Raw genomic sequence first — 20,003 nt, 5'->3', positions numbered from 1 at the left:
CACGGCTCTGCAGACAGTGGCCTTACTGATATTTTCTGCATCTCCGATATTATACAGAAAACTCTCGTTTGCAAAAAAACGAAGAGCAACACAAAGAATCTGGGTAGATGAAAGTGCACGTCCACGGTTGGTGACGTTGGTTGTGTCACGACGGATGAGGTTATGGACATAAATGATGGACTGTGATGTGAAACGGTGCCGTTAAAAAAGAAAATGTTCTGGAAATGATAATACGTCAATTCTGGGCCTGTGAATAATCTCCGGACAAATGCATAACTCCCTCCTCAGTAACACTGCCTCTTTGTCCACAGAATCCTCCAAGAACAGACATGCCATGGTCGAAAAAAGTAGATTTAGAACTAGAACACACTTTAAGATCCGACTTTACCTTGAGGACAGATGATCAAACTCGCTGAAACCCGCGCGACACTGAACAAATGAATGAATGAATCACACTGCATGTGTGGCATAAGAGGGAGGAGACAGCTAGAAACTCGAGGTCCATTGAAGAAAAACTGCTCCCGACCAGGTCAGGTTCACAGAGTCAGTTGCCATAGTAACTGACACTGAGCTTCAGTTACCTCTCTTTCTGAAACGGGCTGGAGATACTCCGCTTTCTCTGGTTTAAGTTACCTCCCTTTCTGAAACAGAAAACCCAGAGTTTCCCTCATTTCAGTGTTAACAGACTCAGAGTTTTCACTAAACCTGCTTTGTGAAACAGACCCCAGGTGTGTGCAGCATGTATGGTCAGGTGACCAGCTGGTGTGTAGTAGTGACCAACACAGACGCTGAAGAAGAGCATGAGCACGACCATGAACAGGCTGAGTTGGTGGCGGAAAGTTAAAGTCGCCATGTCCCGCGGCAACATGACCAATCTATATCAGCACTTGAGACAACACAGAGAAAAGTAGGAAGAATGCATGCGAGAGAAAGCCAAGCTGCCGTGTAACGTTAACCCTTTATGACCTACCATAGAACACGTCCACCAGAGCGTATCTTACCTGCTGTAGGGCCATTTTTTGGAGTATTTTAATATGCTATACATCAATACAACCCTTAAATCCCAAATTTTAATAATATGTGTGGACATATGTCCATACTAATGAAAGAAATTGCTAAAAAGGGCAATAACCCACAAAAAAAAGAAAATCGTTTTTGTTTTTACATATATTTTTATAAATACAGAAATATCATGGCTGTATCCCTCAAAATTGTAAATGTAAAAAAGTTGCACAAAATCCTTTCAAACCACAGAAAATTTATTTTGAGTGTTTTCATAACTTCATTTTTGAGATACACTCATTTTTATAAAATGTGACAAAAATGAAAATAAAATGCACATTGTGCACAATTTGCAAAACTACAACATGTACATCAAAATAAACTATGTACAATAAAACAACCAAAGTTCCAAGTTCAAAGTTGAACATTACTTAGTATAGAGGTTTTTTCTTTTATCAGACAAAGAGATTAGGAAATGTTGCTTTACCTTGACATGTTTCGACTGTCAACTTCAGTCTTCTTCAGAAGCGTCATCTGATGTGCGTCGTGACGTGTCTTTATCAGCTGGTGTTTCCTTGAAGGTGTGACCAGCCTGGCAATCTGACAGATCTGCCAGGCTGGTCACGCCCCCTGCCGCCCGATGGTCTCAACCGGGATGAGGGGCCTTTCATGCTGTCGCACACCTGGGACTCTCTCCTCCAGAGGCCATCGGGCGACAGGGGCGTGACCAGCCTGGCAGATCTGTCAGATTGCCAGGCCGGTCATGCCTTCAAGGAAACACCAGCTGATAAAGACATGTCACGACGCAGATGACGCTTCTGAAGAGACTTAAGTTGACAGTCGAAACATGTTAAGGTAAAGCAACACCTCCTAATCTCTTTATCTGATAAAAGAAAAGTCCTCTATACTGTGTAATTGAGTAGACAAAATGAACATTACTTTTCAATGGCACCAGGGGAGCTGTGATAAGTCTTGTGACAGTTCCTGTCCACAATGACACACAGATACTCATTTTCATAACCCGTAAGAAAAACGACAATAAAATGCACGTTGTGCACAATATGCAAAAATACATGTACATCTAAATAAACTATTTACAAAAGTGCCATCAAAGTTCAGAGTTCAAAGTTAAACATTACTCGCACCAGGGGAGCTGTGAAAGATTTTGTGAAAGTTCCTGTCCACAATGACACACAGAGGAACTTTACATGCCTCACACATGAAGGGAGTACACTTCCCACACAGCTTGCATTTCCTGCGCCCCTCGTGGCTTTTTTTGAGCCAGATACCCCCTCAGCGACAGGGATGTGCTGATAGCTCTCCGGGACTCGTTGTGATGGCACTCCACACAGCTCACCTATCAACTGCTCCTGTCATTGGCTGCTGCTCCAGTCTGCCACACAGCTACTTGTGGAGTAAATAGCTATTTGTCACAGCTTTGTCGAGGAAATGATGCAGCACTGTCAAATACCACTTTTTGCTCTTTCTCCCTGAGGAATAGGAGCCAATCAGCTGGTCTGACAGGTCAACTCCCCCCACGTAGCTGTTGTAATCTTTCACAGCTGACGGCACTGGCACCTGGACTGCTGCGTGTCTTCCACCAACCTTGGTCGCTCTTTTTATGGTGTCCCCTGAGAAGGCAGTGTGCAGAGTGGAGCACACACTTACCTCCCTCGTGTCCATCCACTTGATGTAGAGGAGAGCTCCCTCTCTCATCCACCTGATTGTCCCTCGTGGAGATTTTTTTGTCAGGGCATTGACATTTGTTTTTGGGACTCCAATTCTTGTGGCCCGAAATGTACCACAGGCTCCAAACCCCAGGTCATGAAGGTGGCGGAACAGTGCTGGGCTGGTGTAGAAATCACAGTATATGTGATATCCAGATCCCAGGAAGTTTTTGTTCACGAGAGACATCACAGCATCAAATGACAGCCCCTTCCCAGTTGCCAGAGTGGACCTCCCTGTGTAAATGTTGAAGTCCACAGTGTAGCCGGTGCTGTCAGACAGCACAAAAAGTTTTATCCCCCACTTTGTTGGCTTACTCTTTATGTACTGCTTCATGGCAATTCTGGCTTTGGTGGCAACCATGCGCTCATCCACAGACAGGTTTTGCTGGGGGTGGTACACAGCTTTGCAGGCTACACGTAAACTGTCATACAGGGGGCGTATTTTGTGCAGACAGTCATAATCATCTGTGCCTTTTCTGCTGTCATTGGAGGCATCTTTCTCAGGGTCACTCATGTGAATGTTCCACCTGATGGCAAGGAACCGGTCTCTTGACATGACCTTCTGAGGACACATGGAAAATGGTAGTGCTGCACGATTAATCTAATCGCAATCGTGATGTCAGGCTGTGCAATTACATAACTGCATAAAAGGCTGCGATTTGCGATTTAATGTAGGCTAAATAAATGTTAACGTGTGTGCCTGTGAACGTGACTGCCTCTCCTGTAGTGTGTGGAGTTTGTTGACATCACGCCCACAAGCTATCCTGGTGCGTGCAGCCGGCGTGCAGCAGTGACCAACACAGACGCTGAAGAAGAGCTCGACCATGAACAGGCTTTACATTTCGGACTCTCTGAGCTCAGTCCATTTGAATTTTTTGCCAGCAGCAATATTTTTTGCTGCATTTCTATTGGTATTGCTACACAGTGTTTTAATGGCAGCCCAGTCAAAATACATCCCAAACAGCTCAGATGGAGAGGGATTGTCCACATACTGTAACAGTGGTGGCTGCACACCTGGCCTGACCTGGTCGGTTCTCCAGCCAGCTGCATCACCAGGGAGTGTCTCTGACCTGGAGCCTCTGTTTACTGGAGACAGACTCCTTCCTCCCCTCCTTCCTCTCCCTCTGCCTCCCTCTGGGATGCAGGGCGATGAGACCCCTACTTCCTCCTCATCATCATCGTCGTCAACTCTGCACACAGAAGTTACACAGTGTGTTAGATATGTTCAACATGAGAGTAATACAATAATGATGCGTATTTAGTGCCAAATGCTTTCAGTTGTGTTACATATATATTTTCTTTACTTTAACTCATAAACAAACAATATTTCATGAATGTTCTCTGACCTGGAACCTCTGTTTGATGGAGACTGTCTCCTTCCTCCCCTCCTTCCTCTCCCTCTGCCTCTCCCTGTGCCTCCCTCCGGGATGCAGGGCGATGAGACGCCTACTTCCTCATCATCATCATCATCAACTCTGCATACAGATGTTACACAGTGTGGTACATATGTTCAACATGAGAGTAATACAATAATGATGCGTATTTAGTGCAAAATGCTTTCAATTGTATTACATATATATTTTCTTGACTTTACTCTAACTCAAAAACAAACAACATTTCATGAATATATACATACATGTCATATGAAGGATCTCTCCCTTCGATGAAGTCGGCTTCATCCCCGCTGTCGGCAGAATCTGGATCAGATGAGTGGACCGAATCTTCCTCCGACACTGTTATTAGCTCGAAAGCTTCGCACCAGGAGAAAAGCCGATTGGCGCGTCCGGGTTGTTGCGGTTCCATGAATATGTGTGCGGGTGTGTGTGTGTGTGTGTGTGTGTTGTGAGTGTGTGGTGAGTGTGTCTAAGTGTTGTTGTGAAAGGCTAAAATGCAAATCGAGAGCGAGAGCGAGTGTGTGGCTACAAGCTAGGAGAAATATTTACCGCGAAAGAAAGAAAGAGATTTCCCGGGAAATGACGTCCCTCCTTGTTGTCGCGGGTGGTGTTGCGAGAAAGACACGCAAGAAAATAACGTGACAGTTCATGCTCACAACATGATGACGTTTAGTCCAATATAGGAAGTGCTGTGAATACCCGTGATCAGGATTATAATGTTTTTGTTCTGTGCGCTTTTTACTGTTTTTCTACAAACCTATCAGTGCAAGGGAACAGCGCTCTGGGACATGATGAATGCATGATAAGTTAGAGTAACTCCTCCGGTTTTAAATGCAAAAAGAATTATTGCTCTATCTTATTTGGTTGCAATTCTACCGGCATTTAAAAATCAATATGCAAATGGGATCGCGGGCGCTCCCGCCGGTTTTAAAGGGTTAAAGACAAAGGGACTACTGAAAGCCGGCAGAGCCTCATAAAACAACAAAGCACAATTACGCAAACATTTGTAAGTGTCATGGAGAAATCACGGACTCCATAACAAACTATATAATAAATGAAAAATTGAGCAATTTTGCTCGGTTTCGGCCCACTTGACATGCTGCTGTGTTGTGCTACGGCGTGATGTAATTTGTCATTTACGTGACAACGCCTGAACGCAACACAGGCTCACTCCACTGTGTGTACAGTGCCATGCTGCGCTGCTGTGTGAGCAGCGTGTTTGACTGTGCTCCGTCTGTTGATGGTTATTTACACTGTCCATAACAATAACTGTGTCAGGTCAGGTCAGGTCAGTGCCCCCCGATATAATGTAGGAGAAACACTGAATCAAGCAAGAAGACTAATGATACCATTTATGTGTTATTAGGGACCTCGGCCAAAGGACGAAGTCCCTGTTGTTTAAGGTACGTTTATTATTAGGGACCTCGGCCGAAGGACGAAGTCCCTCTTGTTTCTGATGCGTTTATTATTAGGGACTTCGGCTGAAGGGCAACCGAAGGTACCAATGTTGTAGAAAGACAAAACCAAAACTGGCTTGTTTGTCTCATCAAGACCTACAAATCACGCGCTAATACCACTGACCTAAATTCAACAGTTAGTGAGCTATTTGCCCTTTCAAAGTAAGATGTCATTTTTCAAAAATTCTCTTACTAAAAAAATATTTCCTCCTACACCGTTTATTGTATAGACTTCATACATGCATAGATGACAGACCAAGCCCTGCTAAACAATTCCTCTGAACAACTTTGTCATTACTCGAACGGTTTGGATTTTATGCCCTGTTAAAGGTGACATGTCACAAAACCTCTTGACAATTTTTGCGCTATCTAGACACACTAAAATGGCTGTTGTGCCCTTTAGGAACGGTGTAGAAAGATCAAATCAAAACTGGCTTCTTCATCTCCTCGAGACCTACAAATCACTCATTGACACCACTGACCTAAATCCAACAGGAAATGAGCTAGTGCCTCTGAAAATAACATGAGCAAATGTGTCACCTGTGAGCTAGACATTGTAAACTTGCGACTAAGATCGCTTTTTGACTCCACAAACATGAAAGCTATATATGTCTGCATTCGGGAAGAGTGTATTTCTCTTGTGGTATGTTCAGATCGATGATTGGACCCACAGTTTGGGAAGAGGAAGGACTAATTTCAGAAATTTTAAAGCCATCTTGAAGTACTTGAGCTGTCACCTTGTCTCACTCAACTACATGCTGCTCATTAATTAGCATAACAATGGCTTCACTCTGACAGACACAAGCCTGTGTGTGTGTGTGTGTGTGTTTGTGTGTGTGTGTGTGTGCGTGCGTCAGTTTACAACAGCAGAATATCCATTTGAAACAGCAACTACACATTATGTATCAGTATTTTCCATCTCCCACATACTACTACAGCCTTTATTACTGATAATACTGTTGCTACTTTTGTGATTATGACTGTTAAATACATATTGTAACGTACTGTAATCTTATACACACAGAGTGCTCAGTAATTGTAGCACATGTAGTATGCAGCATGACAAATGACTTACTTACCAGAGTACTGCTTATGATGTCACAGTGAAGTTGACCTTTGACCTTTTGGATATAAAATGTTGTCACTTCATCATTTTATCCTGTTAGACATCTGTGTAAAGTTTCGTCATAATTAGCAAAAGAATTTTTGATTTGTGAGGTCTCACTAACCTTGACCTTTTCCGAAATCAACATCTGCCAAGCTCCAAATGCGGGTAGATTTTCTGTTTGGTAAGTAAATCTCAGAAGGCTACCCGCCACACTGTGGTTTTCTAACAAAACTTGCCTTGAGCTGCTCCCAGGCCCAGAGGAGGGTGCTGGCTTGCTGCAGATGCTTTGGTCCTGCTTTTAACCACTCCCAGACAACTTTGGATGGAGTCTGTCCACTGAGAAGTAACACCCCTTTGTTTTCTTTGATTGCTTAAAACCTTTTATGTATTTATTTGTCATTCTTCCAAAGAGGGAGGGAGGGAGGCCCTCAGAGGACAGACCCACCAGAGCCCCTCCCATGCTGCCGGGGGGCTGGACAGGGAGCGGCCACAAAAAAGAACATATGTTCAGTAGACTGTCCCTACCTGGTATGTAGTACTCTGTCAGTACTGTGTTTTTGTGTAAGTGTTCACAGGTATACTGTGTAAGAACATCTAGGAAATGGGTCCACTCACCACATCAGGTCTGAGTCTGAACACCAGAGGAAGGGAGTACAGCAGGGCATTCAGGGTGCTGATAACAGAGGAATTCCAAGACTGATGCACCTCCCGGCTCCGTGGGATCCAACAGATGGTGAACTGGGGAACAAGTACACATGTCAGAGGGACTCAGAGACATCATCATATTTATTACATCAAATACAGTGTTGTATTTGGATAAATTTGGCTTTAAGATATAATGTTGACAGTAGAGTTGGGCGGTATCCAAATTTTCTCCAGCCTGTGGCCCTTTGCTGCATGTCACTCCCTCTCTCTCTCCCCCCTTCACGCTTGTCTGTCCTATCCATTAAAGGCTAAAAATGCCTGAAAAAATATAAAAAAGAAAGAAAAAAAAGAATACTGAAAAATAACAACAAAACATGTATAACATTAACAACTTTTATTAACAAATATTTATAAAAGTGCAAATGCAGCAGTCAACCAAACAGAATGTAAGAATGTAATAACAACAAATTGTCTGTGGGCTACAGTCCACTTCCAGTACAGTAATCGACACAAATCATTAAATTAAAACACAGCCCTATAACATCGAATACTTATAGGCTTATCAAATAATAAAAAAGTAACAATACACAACAAAGGCAATAGCGAAAATGTATGCTATACAGCATATCCTCAGACCGCGATGGGTAAAGTCCGTTGGTTTATCATTTATTCTCCTGTATGGTACCAAGCTGACTTGCCACTGCTTCGGCTTTTCTTTGAAGGTGACGGCCCAGAGTCATCTGTTTTTTCCGGTGGTTGGGGTTGTGCTTCTCCCTCCTCCACTCCAATGGACACTGGACCTGCTGCTGCTGCTGCTGCTGCTTGCAGAAGTTGTGAAGTTGTGGTTTTGTTTTTTTTTTGGCACAAACTCACTTGATGTGTGGCTTGCCATCTCTTCTTCTCTTTCTCGCATCCGAGCTGTAACATGACAACGTCACATCCAAAAACTTTATCAAATGTCCCGACAACAGTTAAGGGCAGTTATAAGAGAAACATTATAGCCTACTATTATTTTTAAATTGTAATAGTATTAAATTGAAAACTCAATCATACATACATAGGTGCTGGATAAGCCCACATTATTTAGGCATTAAAGAAGCAACAGACAGCATTTTTGCCTATATATATCATTATGAAAATAATGTGGGTTGCACAGGAAATCGCGAAACTCTAAGACATGAACCTGTGTCGCCTTTTTAATGGCGGAACCACGACACACCCCTTCCAACTCCCAGAGTTTGTGCCTCCAATCCAGATACAGCCATGAGCTCACAGTGCAACCAAACTTATTCTTCTTCTTCTTCTTCTATAGTATTAGTATTAGTATTATTATCTTAAGTTAATTTAAAAAAATGTAAGCCTAGATTGAAGATAAATTTCCTCATCAAGCCTCCTCCAACTGCATGTGACTACTTTTTCCGGTGATGGTCATCTGACGGGAGTGAGCAAAACTGTGGCTACCACTAACGTTAGTTCAACTACGTGAGGAAAGCGTAGCGGAGAAGAGGAGGAAACATGGCTAATAATCCTGAAATTGCAGACCCTCCAAGCTCATTTAGGTAAGGGGTATGGGAGCATTTTGGCTAACCGGTTGAGAACAGAGATGGAAATCGCGTTGTCGACAAGACCCAGACTATTTGCCGTAAGTGCTTCAAAAAACTTTCCCAAGTCATGGGCAACACATCGAACATGTTAATGCACCTTCAAAGACACCATCCCGAAATTAATTTAAGTGGGGCACGGAAGAAAACACAGGCACAGTCTACTCTGCCAAATTTATTTCAAATGAAGTTGCCAGCCAATTCTGACCGGGCTCAAAAATTACGAGGGGCATTGGGATTTTCATCTCGCTGGGCATGAGCCCATTTTCAGTGGTCGAGGATGAGGGGTTTAAGCATTTGATCAGTGTGCTCAAGCCCCGTTATGTACTGCCAAGCCGGGTCATTTCTCCCAAAATGTGCTGCCTAAACTCTTTGAGGAAGCAAAGGGTAAAGTAAAGGAAGAATTAAATGCTGCTGAATCCATCGCAATCACCACTGATGGATGGACGTCCTGTGCCACACAAAGCTACATGACCGTAACCACGCACTTTATCATGGAGAATTGGCAAATTGCGAACACCGTCATCCAAACACGCACTATGTACGAGAGCCACAAAACCAAGCATTTGGCAGAAATACTGGAAGCGGCTGTGACAGAGTGGAAAATCAGCAGGTCAACGCCCCCATGATCCAGGTTCTTAAACCCCTGAAAACCGTGACGACCATCATGAGCACTGATCAGATTCCAACTGTTTCAATGATCATCCCACTGAAACACAGAATCCTGGCCTCCATGAAGCACAGTGACTCTGACTCAGCAGTAGTGAAAGAGGTCAAAACTGCCATTTCACGTGACTTCAAGGACAGGTACCCTGATGCAGATCACACACTGATTCAGTTTCTTCACCTGAGCACTGCACTTGACCCTCGCTTCAAATCCTTGCCTTTCCTGGATGAGAGCAGCAGCAGCAGTGATGCAATCTTCAAGACTCTGACTGACAGTATTCTGGAAGACTGCTCACAGACTGTTCAGGTAAGTCTATTTCATAGTTTTAATAAGGGGTGACCCTGAATAGTTGATGATTTGGTGATGCGATTCGGAGAAGTCTGATTCAACTGCCAGTCTGACTAGGGATGCACCGAAATGAAAATTTGTGGCCGAAGCCGAAGCTGAATATTATTAAACTCTTGGCCGAATACCGAGTACCGAATACCAAATATCATTGTTTAGTTTTTTCATTAGTTTTTGCAGATGAACCCCCTCCAGATTAGTGTTGTCACGGTACCAAAATTGGGACCCACTGTGCGATACCAATGAAAGTATCATGGTTCTGAGTAGTATCACAATACCGCAGCGAAAATGAGGCAGATGTCCCTTTTGTCATTTATGAAAAGATAAATTACTTTTCTATAAAACATCAATAATATTTCAATGGAATAAATTACTTATTGACTTATTCATACTTCAAAAACAGCATCAATAAGTGATTAACATAGAGGGGATCAAAATAAAATAAATAAATAAAATAAAAATCAACCAGCCACCCTCCTCCCCTGACAAGTCCCTTCATAAGTAAAGAACAGTCCCTAAAGTGCGGTGAGGTTTGTGGGCCATTACCTGCCACAAAGAGAGAGGTGTGAAAGGCTCGTTTCTCTTCTGACACGTCACATACCTGTGTTCGGCTGGCTCGGCCGTTCAGGTACTTCTGGGCAGTCTTGACACCAAGAAGAGGATATTATTGGAACCGACTTCTCCGTCGCCGGGTAAGCCAATGGCCGCCATATTTGACAGGAATACATTAACATTACTGTCTGTGTCTGTGACCCCCGTTCAACCCACAATCGGTGGGATTCGCCTTTCGTTTCTGCTGGTGATTGAAATCTGTAGGCTGCTCGCACAGCCTGCTGAATGATTTAAGCCTGTTTTGCTCGCTCAAAACTATTTTTAGTCTGAAATGCGAGTGCTGTGATGGGCGGATTGCCACAATGCCGACATTTTATTCCGCCAGTCACGGCACGCTGTTTGATTGCGTTATCAAAATGCCGCTATTATTCAGCCGTACTTTTAACTTGTTCCACCGAATACCGAATGTATGTTTTTTTTGCAATATTCGGCCGAATATATTCGGTTACCGAATATTCGGTGCATCCCTAATTCTGACTATATGGGGGTGCTCACTGCCGCTGAACATCTTGATCTGACATAGAATGTATTTGTTTTCTAGTAATTTATGATATATAGCCTATTTTGATACAAACATCAGCCTATTTTCTGTTAATAAAAAATTGAAAATGACACGTGCGTTTAATCAGCAGGCATAATCATTACTACGCATGAATAAATCACCCAGTTGCTTGATCCAAATAAGCTGAGGTGAATGAGTGCACTGTAGCACCATCAGAGCAGCATCGAGGCCTATGGTGATTTACGGTGGCGGAGCGCATAAACAAACACTTTGGAGGAGGTATGTGCTCTCAAATCAAACTTTTTTGAAGGATTATTCGTTTACCTGAAATGTCTTGAAACAAATTTCGGGAGTGGGAGTGGGGATTTCAGCACCATGGACAGTGCGCATAAAAAGACTTGACAAGCATCTCCTTTTCAATGTGTTTGCTGCTAGCGAGATTATATAATAAATGAAGACAGTGACATATTTTCAATAAAAAACAATGAGTTGAACGTTCATTTCAAGCTTTTGTAGTACAACGAATTTCAGAATTGTGCGAGTGCGGCCGGAGAGCGGGCAGCAGTGTTTGATGCAGGAAACTCGATATGGACTTGAAAATCAGTTTCGGAGTGGGGGTGGTTCGGAACGGTGGCGTTTCAGAATGGAGGGCTGTCCCCGGCTGGGCAGCGCGTCTGCTCTCATCTAGAGCATCATACCTTGATGAAGTGAAAGGAATAAAGAAAAAATGATAACCCTTTTACTTTTATTATTATTATCTTATTATGCCAACTGAAGAATTAAATTTGTTTATTTGGGTGTTTTAGCTCTTTTCTCTGGAGCGGAAACTGATGCAAATGAGCTCATTAATCAATGAGGGGGAAAACAACATGATTCAGCTAAAGGAAAAATCTGTCAAATCAGATTCGACTATGAAAATTCTTAGTCGGGGACACCCCTAGTTTTAATCTTAAAGAATTAATTCAAGTGCTGTGTTAATCCAGTTATTTAATTCAGATAATCTATTATTAAATTCAGCATTAAAAATAGTCAGAAAATAATGCTTAACTGTAAACCTGCTTCACTCATGTTATTTTCCTGGATTTCGTATTTTTAAACTTGATTGTAATAAATTTAATCAAACAATATGTTGCAATTGTGTTATGTATTTGTCTGTTAGGTCCAGACATCCAGGGAGGAGACTGGGGAGCAAACAGAGGTGGCCTCCAGCAGCAGTGACTGTCCTCCTCCAGCCAAAAGAGCACCAATGACTGAACTGTTTGGAGAGTTATTTCCAGTGGACCAGTCATCATCATCCAAGCCTTTGTCTCAAGTGGTGGATGAGGAGGTGCAGCATTACAGAGCAGTGCAGAAACTTTACTGCTGTTATGCGCTGTCAGTCATTTCTTTGAACAGCGATTTTTGCCCTCACATTAAAATATCACAAAGCATCAAATCACCCCTAATCTCCATACACAGATATCTGTATATGTATGCTTTATTGTCATTAGATGAGAGTAGAGATTGAGATTGAGTCACTCCCTGCTCAGAATAAAACCTTTTCATGTCCTCCTTCTTGTGAGTGGAAGTTATTTTGTTTATAGTTAACAATGTGACTCCTTACACAAGACGGCTGTCAGTTTGTTAGAGCACTTCCACTAAAATGTTTATTGCATATAATGTGGATTTAAGCAATATCACACAAGAGGGAGTGCTGTTGTAATGTGTATCAGCATGGCTGTGATACGATTGTACGCACAAAGCCGCAGGCCTATCAACAAAGCCAAATGAGGAAGTCCACGTGAGCACATTAATTTATGTTATGGGCTACAAGAACGAGAATTCAATAAAATCATTCACATTACTGAAGCCATCTTGGAAAACTTTGATAAGTGCTTTGTACCACAAAGAATGTCACACATGAGAGGGCCCAGTTCCATCAGAGCTATCAAAGAAACTTCAGCTCACAAAAGACTTCACGCTGGATGTAGCAATGCAAATGTTCACACAAGCAGAGAACAATGAGCTCCAAGTTAGCCAGTAGGGAGAGACATCATGCAACATTCAGGAAATAAACCAGAATAAATGAAGTCAGGGAGTGGGACACACAGAATAGGAAAATATTATAGAAAAAAAGATCAGATCAAAACCAAGCTGGGGAAATAAAAGACTACAAATTTGTGTTGAACTTTTTTTCTCTGCACCAGATGATCCTATGGAGGGGCCCCAACACCTTGTGTAGAGGCTAAGCCAATGCTTTAAGCCACTAAGATGCTCCACCACGGAAGAATTAAATGACGCAGCACTTTACCTTTTGAATGAATTAAAGTCCAAACGATCTTTGCAGTTGAACACTCGGTCCATTTATTCCACGTCCACTGATCTCCAAACCACAGACGATTACCTTCAAAACCGGTTACACCTCACATCTACAGACAGCAGGCCAGGTGAGTGCTAAACAAGTGAGTGAGTGAGTGAGTGAGTGAGTGAGTGGTCAAAAACGGTTTCAACTTCCAAACCAAAACAACTAAAGTTGTTTGTTAAAAGGACATCAGGTTTCTTAAGGGGCAACTTTACAGTGTACCTCTCATCCTGTAGCGTTGCAGAGGATTCCATGATTTCCATAAATCTGAGGTCTTCCCTAGTCATCTCTTTGTCCTCTGAAGTCTTTTCATTAAAGTCGTGGTTATACTGCTTGTTCAGCATGACTTCCAAGTTGGATACAGAAATCCTATTCACCACAACAGAAGAAAGCCCCATGTCAACACTGCTGCCATTTCCATTTAAAGGACCACTGATAACCCATCCCAACACTGTTCTTATAGCGTATGGACCATCTCCACAACTGCTGACAATTTCCCATGGTTCCAATAACCTGGGAGTGTTGGTTCCAGTCAACATGTCAACATTGGCCTTTATGCTGGGGATATGGATTTTTGACAGATGAGGCCACCTTTTCACATCTACGGCAGTAGCAATGTTGTCTGCAGTAACTGGCATCTTCTGTGCGAGGACTTCTGGGAGAAGATAAAAGTTGTTTTCCTCAAGACCAGACACCTCCAAACTAGGGATGGGCAGCACAAGAAAAAACACTATTCGAAAATCATGGCAACTACCGTAAAACTCAGAATGTAAGTCGCACTGGCATATAAGTCGCAGTCTATTTTTTAAGGTCTCAAACAAGGAAAACAAGGTTTTATATTACTATTTGTTAATAAAAACATTATACAAGTTATTCCTACACTGTTTCCCTTTATTTTTAATTTGAAACACATTCAAAACACAATAACCTCTTAAACAGCTTTGGTTACTTTTCAGATTGCAATTTTCCAAACAACCTCTTCAGGAAATAAAATTACGGTATAACAACATCTGAGCCATAAAAATGAGTTTAAATTAACGTTAAACTTTTTTTTCTTTTTTAAGAAGACAGCATTACAGTACCGTATTACAGTGTGGGCTGTAACTATACATGCTTACTCAAATCCCAAAAAAGAATGAGTTTAAATTACTATGTAGCGTAGGGTGACCATATTTTGATTTCCAAAAAAGAGGACACTTGGCCGGCCACGACATAGTCTACTTAAATGATACTCGCAGTTTACTCAAAGGTGCCTTATAATTTTAATATATTTAAAATTTATATGTATGGATAGAAAATTTAGCTATATTACAAAATAATATCTCTCAAAGACAGAAATTCAGATATACACATACTCACACTAGAGTGTGGCGATCTGAGGTCGTACCCGATGGTACCCATTGGGTACCATCGGGTACGACCTCCAGCCGCTCGCCTCCACCTTGAAAACCGGACATTATCATCAGTTTATAAAAGACCCCCGGGCGCCCCGAGACGTGAAAAGAAAAAAGTGCGACTTATACACCAAGTTTTACGGTATTTGACAGTTTTTCTCACACCGTTGTAGCAATCCTATACTGCCCTCGTGCGGTTAGGAGCCGAATTGCATGTCAAATGAAGGGGGGAATAAGACAGCAAATAGTAATAGTCGCATTAAAAAAAAAAAAAAATCGATTTTCAAAAACAAAAACAATTAAAGCTGCCAAGCAGCGTTGGGAGGGACCTCGGCCCCCCGCCGTCATCCCCCAGCTCAAGTTGCAGACGTAAGCCATGTGACATAATGAAACTTTGACATGTGCGATGATCAAACAACACACACACACAAACACACACAGGCCAGTGTCTGTCAGAGTGAAGCCATTGTTATGCTAATTAATGACCACGTACTTAGGTGACAGCACAGGCACTTCAAGCTCAGTTTGACTAATGACTAATGTTAACAGAATCAGCAGGAGTCATTTCACACTACAGCAGCAACACAACCTCACACGTCACACGATCCAGGCACCGCTGTGATAGAAGTTAACCTGCTGCATATTTCTTTGTTACTCAGGACTGTCTTAAATTACTGAATTTATGCAGATCAGTCATTTCTTTGAACATCACTTTTTGTCTTAACGTTCAAATATTACACTGCATGAATTATCCTCAGCTCAAATCAAATCTCTGTCGTTTTTATATTTATTTGTTTTAATGACACTGTGCACAAGGATCAGACTGTCAATCTGTCAGAGCAGCTCTGAAATGTTTATTGCACATAATGTAGCTTACAACAACATTAATAAAAGTAATAATATTATAATTATAATTCTGGCAATTATAGTACAATATGTTGAAATAATATCTGATTGTATACATATGTGACACTTATCATATTTGTATAATAACAGTAGAAGTATGACACAGACAGACAGACATAGACGGCCGAGTTAGCCACATACAGAGAGGGAGAAAAGGGAGAAAGAGGACAGAGGGGGCGGGGGACAAGCAGTGGAGTGTGTGTCTGTGTCTCTGTCTGTGTGTGCCATACTTCTACTGTTAATATACACGTGATTATTTTCACATATGTATAGTATCAGATATTAATATATACTTACCACATGTTGTACCACAATAGCCAGAATCATAAGTCAAACTCAATTTTAAAAACTGTAAAGGTTTCTTATGAAGGTGGTGTGAGCGTATATTTTGTAAGTTGTAGACATAAGCCATGTGACCTAATGAAACTTTGACATGTGTGATGATCAAACAACACATCCATATTCATTTGCAATCATGTAACCTAGTGAAAGCTTGAGTGATGGGTATTGGCTGTTGTGAGGATCTAAGTGCAGCAAACAGACACAAATATATAGTAAGACCTACAAATGCCGAATTAAAATCTGATTGTATACATATGTGACACTAATCATATGTGTATAATAACAGTAGAAGTATGACACACACAGACAGACAGACATAGACGGCCGAGTTAGCGACATGCAGAGAGGGAGAGAAGGGAGAAAGAGGACAGAGGGGGGAGAGAGAGAGAGAGAGAGAGAGAGAGAGAGAGAGAGAGAGATTCCATGAAGATGAGCATGAACATGAGCTCCTGAATATTTTTGCTTTTTTGGATGTTTTAAAGTGAGATAAACTACTATTCTTCTAAGAGCCGGAAGAAAACAGAAGAGAAAACCGTTGTTTTTAAAAAAATCTACCAAGAAGGAAAAAAAAAAAACAGCAAAAACCTCAGAAAACAGTGATAGACTGGAAAACAACGGAACCAACTGCCAAACTGACAGTTAGCCTAACTGTCCAACCAGCAACAAAAAAAAGGTCAAGCAAAGAGGAGGAAAACAGCTGAAGACGCAAGTGAGTGAAACCATCAGAAAGAAAATATAACATTTAAAAAGAGGAAACAAAAAATTGCTGAACACTAAATAAACTTAAGCTAGCATAACACAGCTAACTGTAAACAAGACCCTTAGCAACTGTTGCCAAGGAATTTAAATAGCAGCAGTTCAACAGCAGCAGAGCCTGATGGAGTCCACCAAAGGCTGTACAGAGGCTGTTCCTCTCCTCTATCCTCCTGATGTAACCAATGAGACTGCCAGGAAGGCATTTAAACAAAAACTGCTAAAAGAAAGACCAGAAACCCTGTTTTCTGATCTTTACAAGACCGGGGAGGTCAGCAACCTGATCCTCTTCACAGACCAGCCGCTAGCATGGCACTCTGCCATCAGTGCCCACTACCCCTCTGTCAAAAAAGAGGGGATCTGTAACGGCTGGAAAATAAAAATAAAAGAAGCAGAGGATTCAGATACTTTCATGATGACAGTAAACTTATACAAGAATGGGACTATCATAGTGCAGGGGAACCTCAAACTGTTTGAGATGGACTTCCTCCTTATAAAGGAAAGAGCCCAGCAGGAGAGATCTAGCTCCACTGACAGTTCCCAGGTCCCAGCTCCCAGCTGCCTAACTACTGAGCAGCCCCCTAAAGAGAAGGAGCCCACCAGCCCAGAGCAGGTCCAGGACCCCCAGCTGAACCGCACCATCACCGAACTGAAGGTGAAATTCACAGAGCTGGAGAGAGAACTTGTACAACTGAGAGAGCTGATCAGCCAACAGCCATGCCAGCCCACCACAGCTCAGCCTGATCCCTGTACCATCAGCACAGAGCTGGGCATGCTGAGGCAGGACAGGGACAGCTGCAGGAGAGAGCTGAGCCTGCTCAGGACTGAGATCAGAGAGCTGCATCAGGACAGAGAGCAGCGTCTAGCAGCACTGACAGCTCTGACACAGGAGGTGAAGGAGCTCAGAGGAGAGAGAGGAGCACAGGAAAGAACTTACCTCTCTCTCAAAGGAGGTGGAGGAGCTCAGAGGAGAGAGAGAGGAGCACAGGAGAGAAGAGAGAGGAGCACAGCAGAGCACTCACCACTCTGTCAGAACAGCCTCAGGAGAGAGGTGGAGCTACACAGGACCTGGATGAAAAACTAGACCACAACCAGGACCCTGTGAGCAGCCAGGACCCACCAATCCAAGAACCTACCTCCACCCCAGCTCCACATCCAGCCCACAGACCAGCACCTCCCCTCATTCCACCAGACCAGCACAACAGAGAGAGAAGACAGACATTGTCCTCCTCATCGACTCCAATGGAAAATTCCTAAATGAAAAGAAACTTTTCCCCACCCACAACTTGGCTAAAATCTGGTGTCCAAACACCCACCATGCCATAGACCTGCTGTCAGAGGAGCGGCTTGGATCTGTGAGTCACATCATCATCCACACTGGCACCAATGATCTGCGGAGCCAGCAGGAGAGGGTGTCAGAGTCACTCAAGAGAGTGACAGAGAAAGCCTCCACCACCTTCCCCAACAGCAGAGTGGTCATATCCACTCTGCTCCCAAGGAAAGACTTCCACCCTGACACCATCCACAGGATCAACAGCAGCCTGTCCAGAGACTGTGCACGGAGACCCAATGTCCACCTAGCCCACCACCCCACCCTGGACATCAGCTGTCTCTCGACCACGTCCATCTGTTTAAAAGCACAGTCCCCATCTTCGCCACACACTGAAAAGCGTCGCTCTCAACAGAGACCAATCCACGGCCCGCAGAAAGAGCACATCAGCCCACAACCCCACAGAACACCAAGACACCTCAACCAACATCCAGACCAACACAATGGAGACAAGACCACCCTCAGCCCCACCAACATCATGTCCAAATCAGACCCCACAAAGGCAACCATGATCCCCATCAAGCCAGACCACAGTCACTCCTGTCCCTAGGGGCCCCACCCCAACCACAGCGAAAATAGACACACCAACGCACACAGAGGTATACCCAGGTGGTCCGGAGCAGCAGAACCAACCTTAACCACCCCCCCACACAATGAACTGAGGGACATTCAGCAGATGCTCAGCCTGCTTTGCTCTCATCTGATTGGACAGGTACCACAATAGACACTGTATGAATTATTATTAGAGTATTTCTTGTGCTCATACAGTTTAAAAAAAAAAAAAAAAAAGGACATTTACACTGTACATAAGTATTGATTATTTAATATACCAGTTATTGATTTGTTACCTTTTATAATATGTCATGTAGATACTCTTAAATTATTTTCTTTGACTTAGTAGTTTATCTCATTTTGATCACCAAATGCAGCCTTCTGAGTTTTAAATGAAATCTAAATCTTTTGTCATCTCTTGTTTGAATGTTCAGGGTCTGAGATCTTCTGCTCTTGGCCTTAAGAGCAGGACCTCAGACTTTATTAGAGAGTTAGAAAATGCAGATGTGTTTATATTGCAAGAGACTTGGTGTAGAGGAGATGTCTCCACTGGTTGTCCCTCAGGCTACATAGAGATAATGTCCCCGTCCACCAAACTAAAGGGAGTAACACAAGGAAGGGATTCAGGGGGAATGCTGATCTGGTATAAGGCAAAACCTTGTACAATACATTGAATTAATCAAAAAAGGAGAATTTTCAATTTGGCTCAAAATCAAAAAAGACCTTATCACCACAGATAAAGATGTATTCCTGTGTGCAGCATATATCCCCCCCATCACAATCCCCTTATTTTAATGAAGACAGTTTCTCCATTCTCGAAGATTAATTACTTCCAGGCCCAGGGAAGTGTACTGATCTGTGGAGACCTGAATGCCAGGACTGGTACAGAACCAGACTTTATCAGCACACAGGGAGACAAACATATACCTGGTCAAGTCAGCATCCCCCTCCCTTCACACCCCCGCAGAAACAACTTTGACAAAACTGTCAATAAAAGTGGGCAGCAACTGTTGCAGCTCTGCCGAACATTGGGTCTGTACATGGTTAACGGTCGGCTTCGAGGGGACTCATTCGGTCTTTACACTCATAGCTCTCCTCTTGGCAACAGCACAGTAGACTATGGCATCACCGACCTAGACCCCTTCTACCTGAGAGCATTTACAGTCAGCCCCTTAACCCCCTTATCAGACCATAGCAAAATCACACTCTAAATTAAAACGACAACAAACGACCCTCACACAGTAGAACCCTGCAATCTGACCTACAGAAAACAACCTTATAAATGGACAAACAAAAGCAAAGACGAATACCAGACAGCAATCAAA

At 42.9% G+C, this 20,003-nt stretch overlaps 1 protein-coding gene across 2 annotated transcripts in view; it reads right to left on the bottom strand.

The window, feature by feature from the left end:
* alg14 (ALG14 UDP-N-acetylglucosaminyltransferase subunit) overlaps window positions 1–20,003 on the bottom strand; it is a 96,898-nt gene that overhangs the window by 43,042 nt on the left and 33,853 nt on the right. Inside the window, exons 1-3 of one of the 2 annotated variants that reach the window (XM_049565838.1) lie at window positions 4,366–6,619; window positions 4,076–4,204; window positions 3,754–3,919 (exon numbers count right to left, since the gene is read on the bottom strand). In XM_049565838.1, coding sequence (XP_049421795.1) covers window positions 3,754–3,919; window positions 4,076–4,204; window positions 4,366–4,532 — 462 coding nt within the window. In that variant the 5' untranslated portion in view covers window positions 4,533–6,619. Of the gene's footprint in view, window positions 1–3,753; window positions 3,920–4,075; window positions 4,205–4,365; window positions 6,620–7,303; window positions 7,427–20,003 lie in introns of those variants that run through there. The other variant, XM_049565839.1, reaches the window with a different exon arrangement.

This window comes from Epinephelus fuscoguttatus, linkage group LG21 (assembly GCF_011397635.1).
Source record: "Epinephelus fuscoguttatus linkage group LG21, E.fuscoguttatus.final_Chr_v1".
Taxonomy (NCBI): domain Eukaryota; kingdom Metazoa; phylum Chordata; class Actinopteri; order Perciformes; family Serranidae; genus Epinephelus; species Epinephelus fuscoguttatus.
Note: the sequence above shows the minus strand (reverse complement) of the source record. Positions and strands in the feature narration are given on the sequence as shown.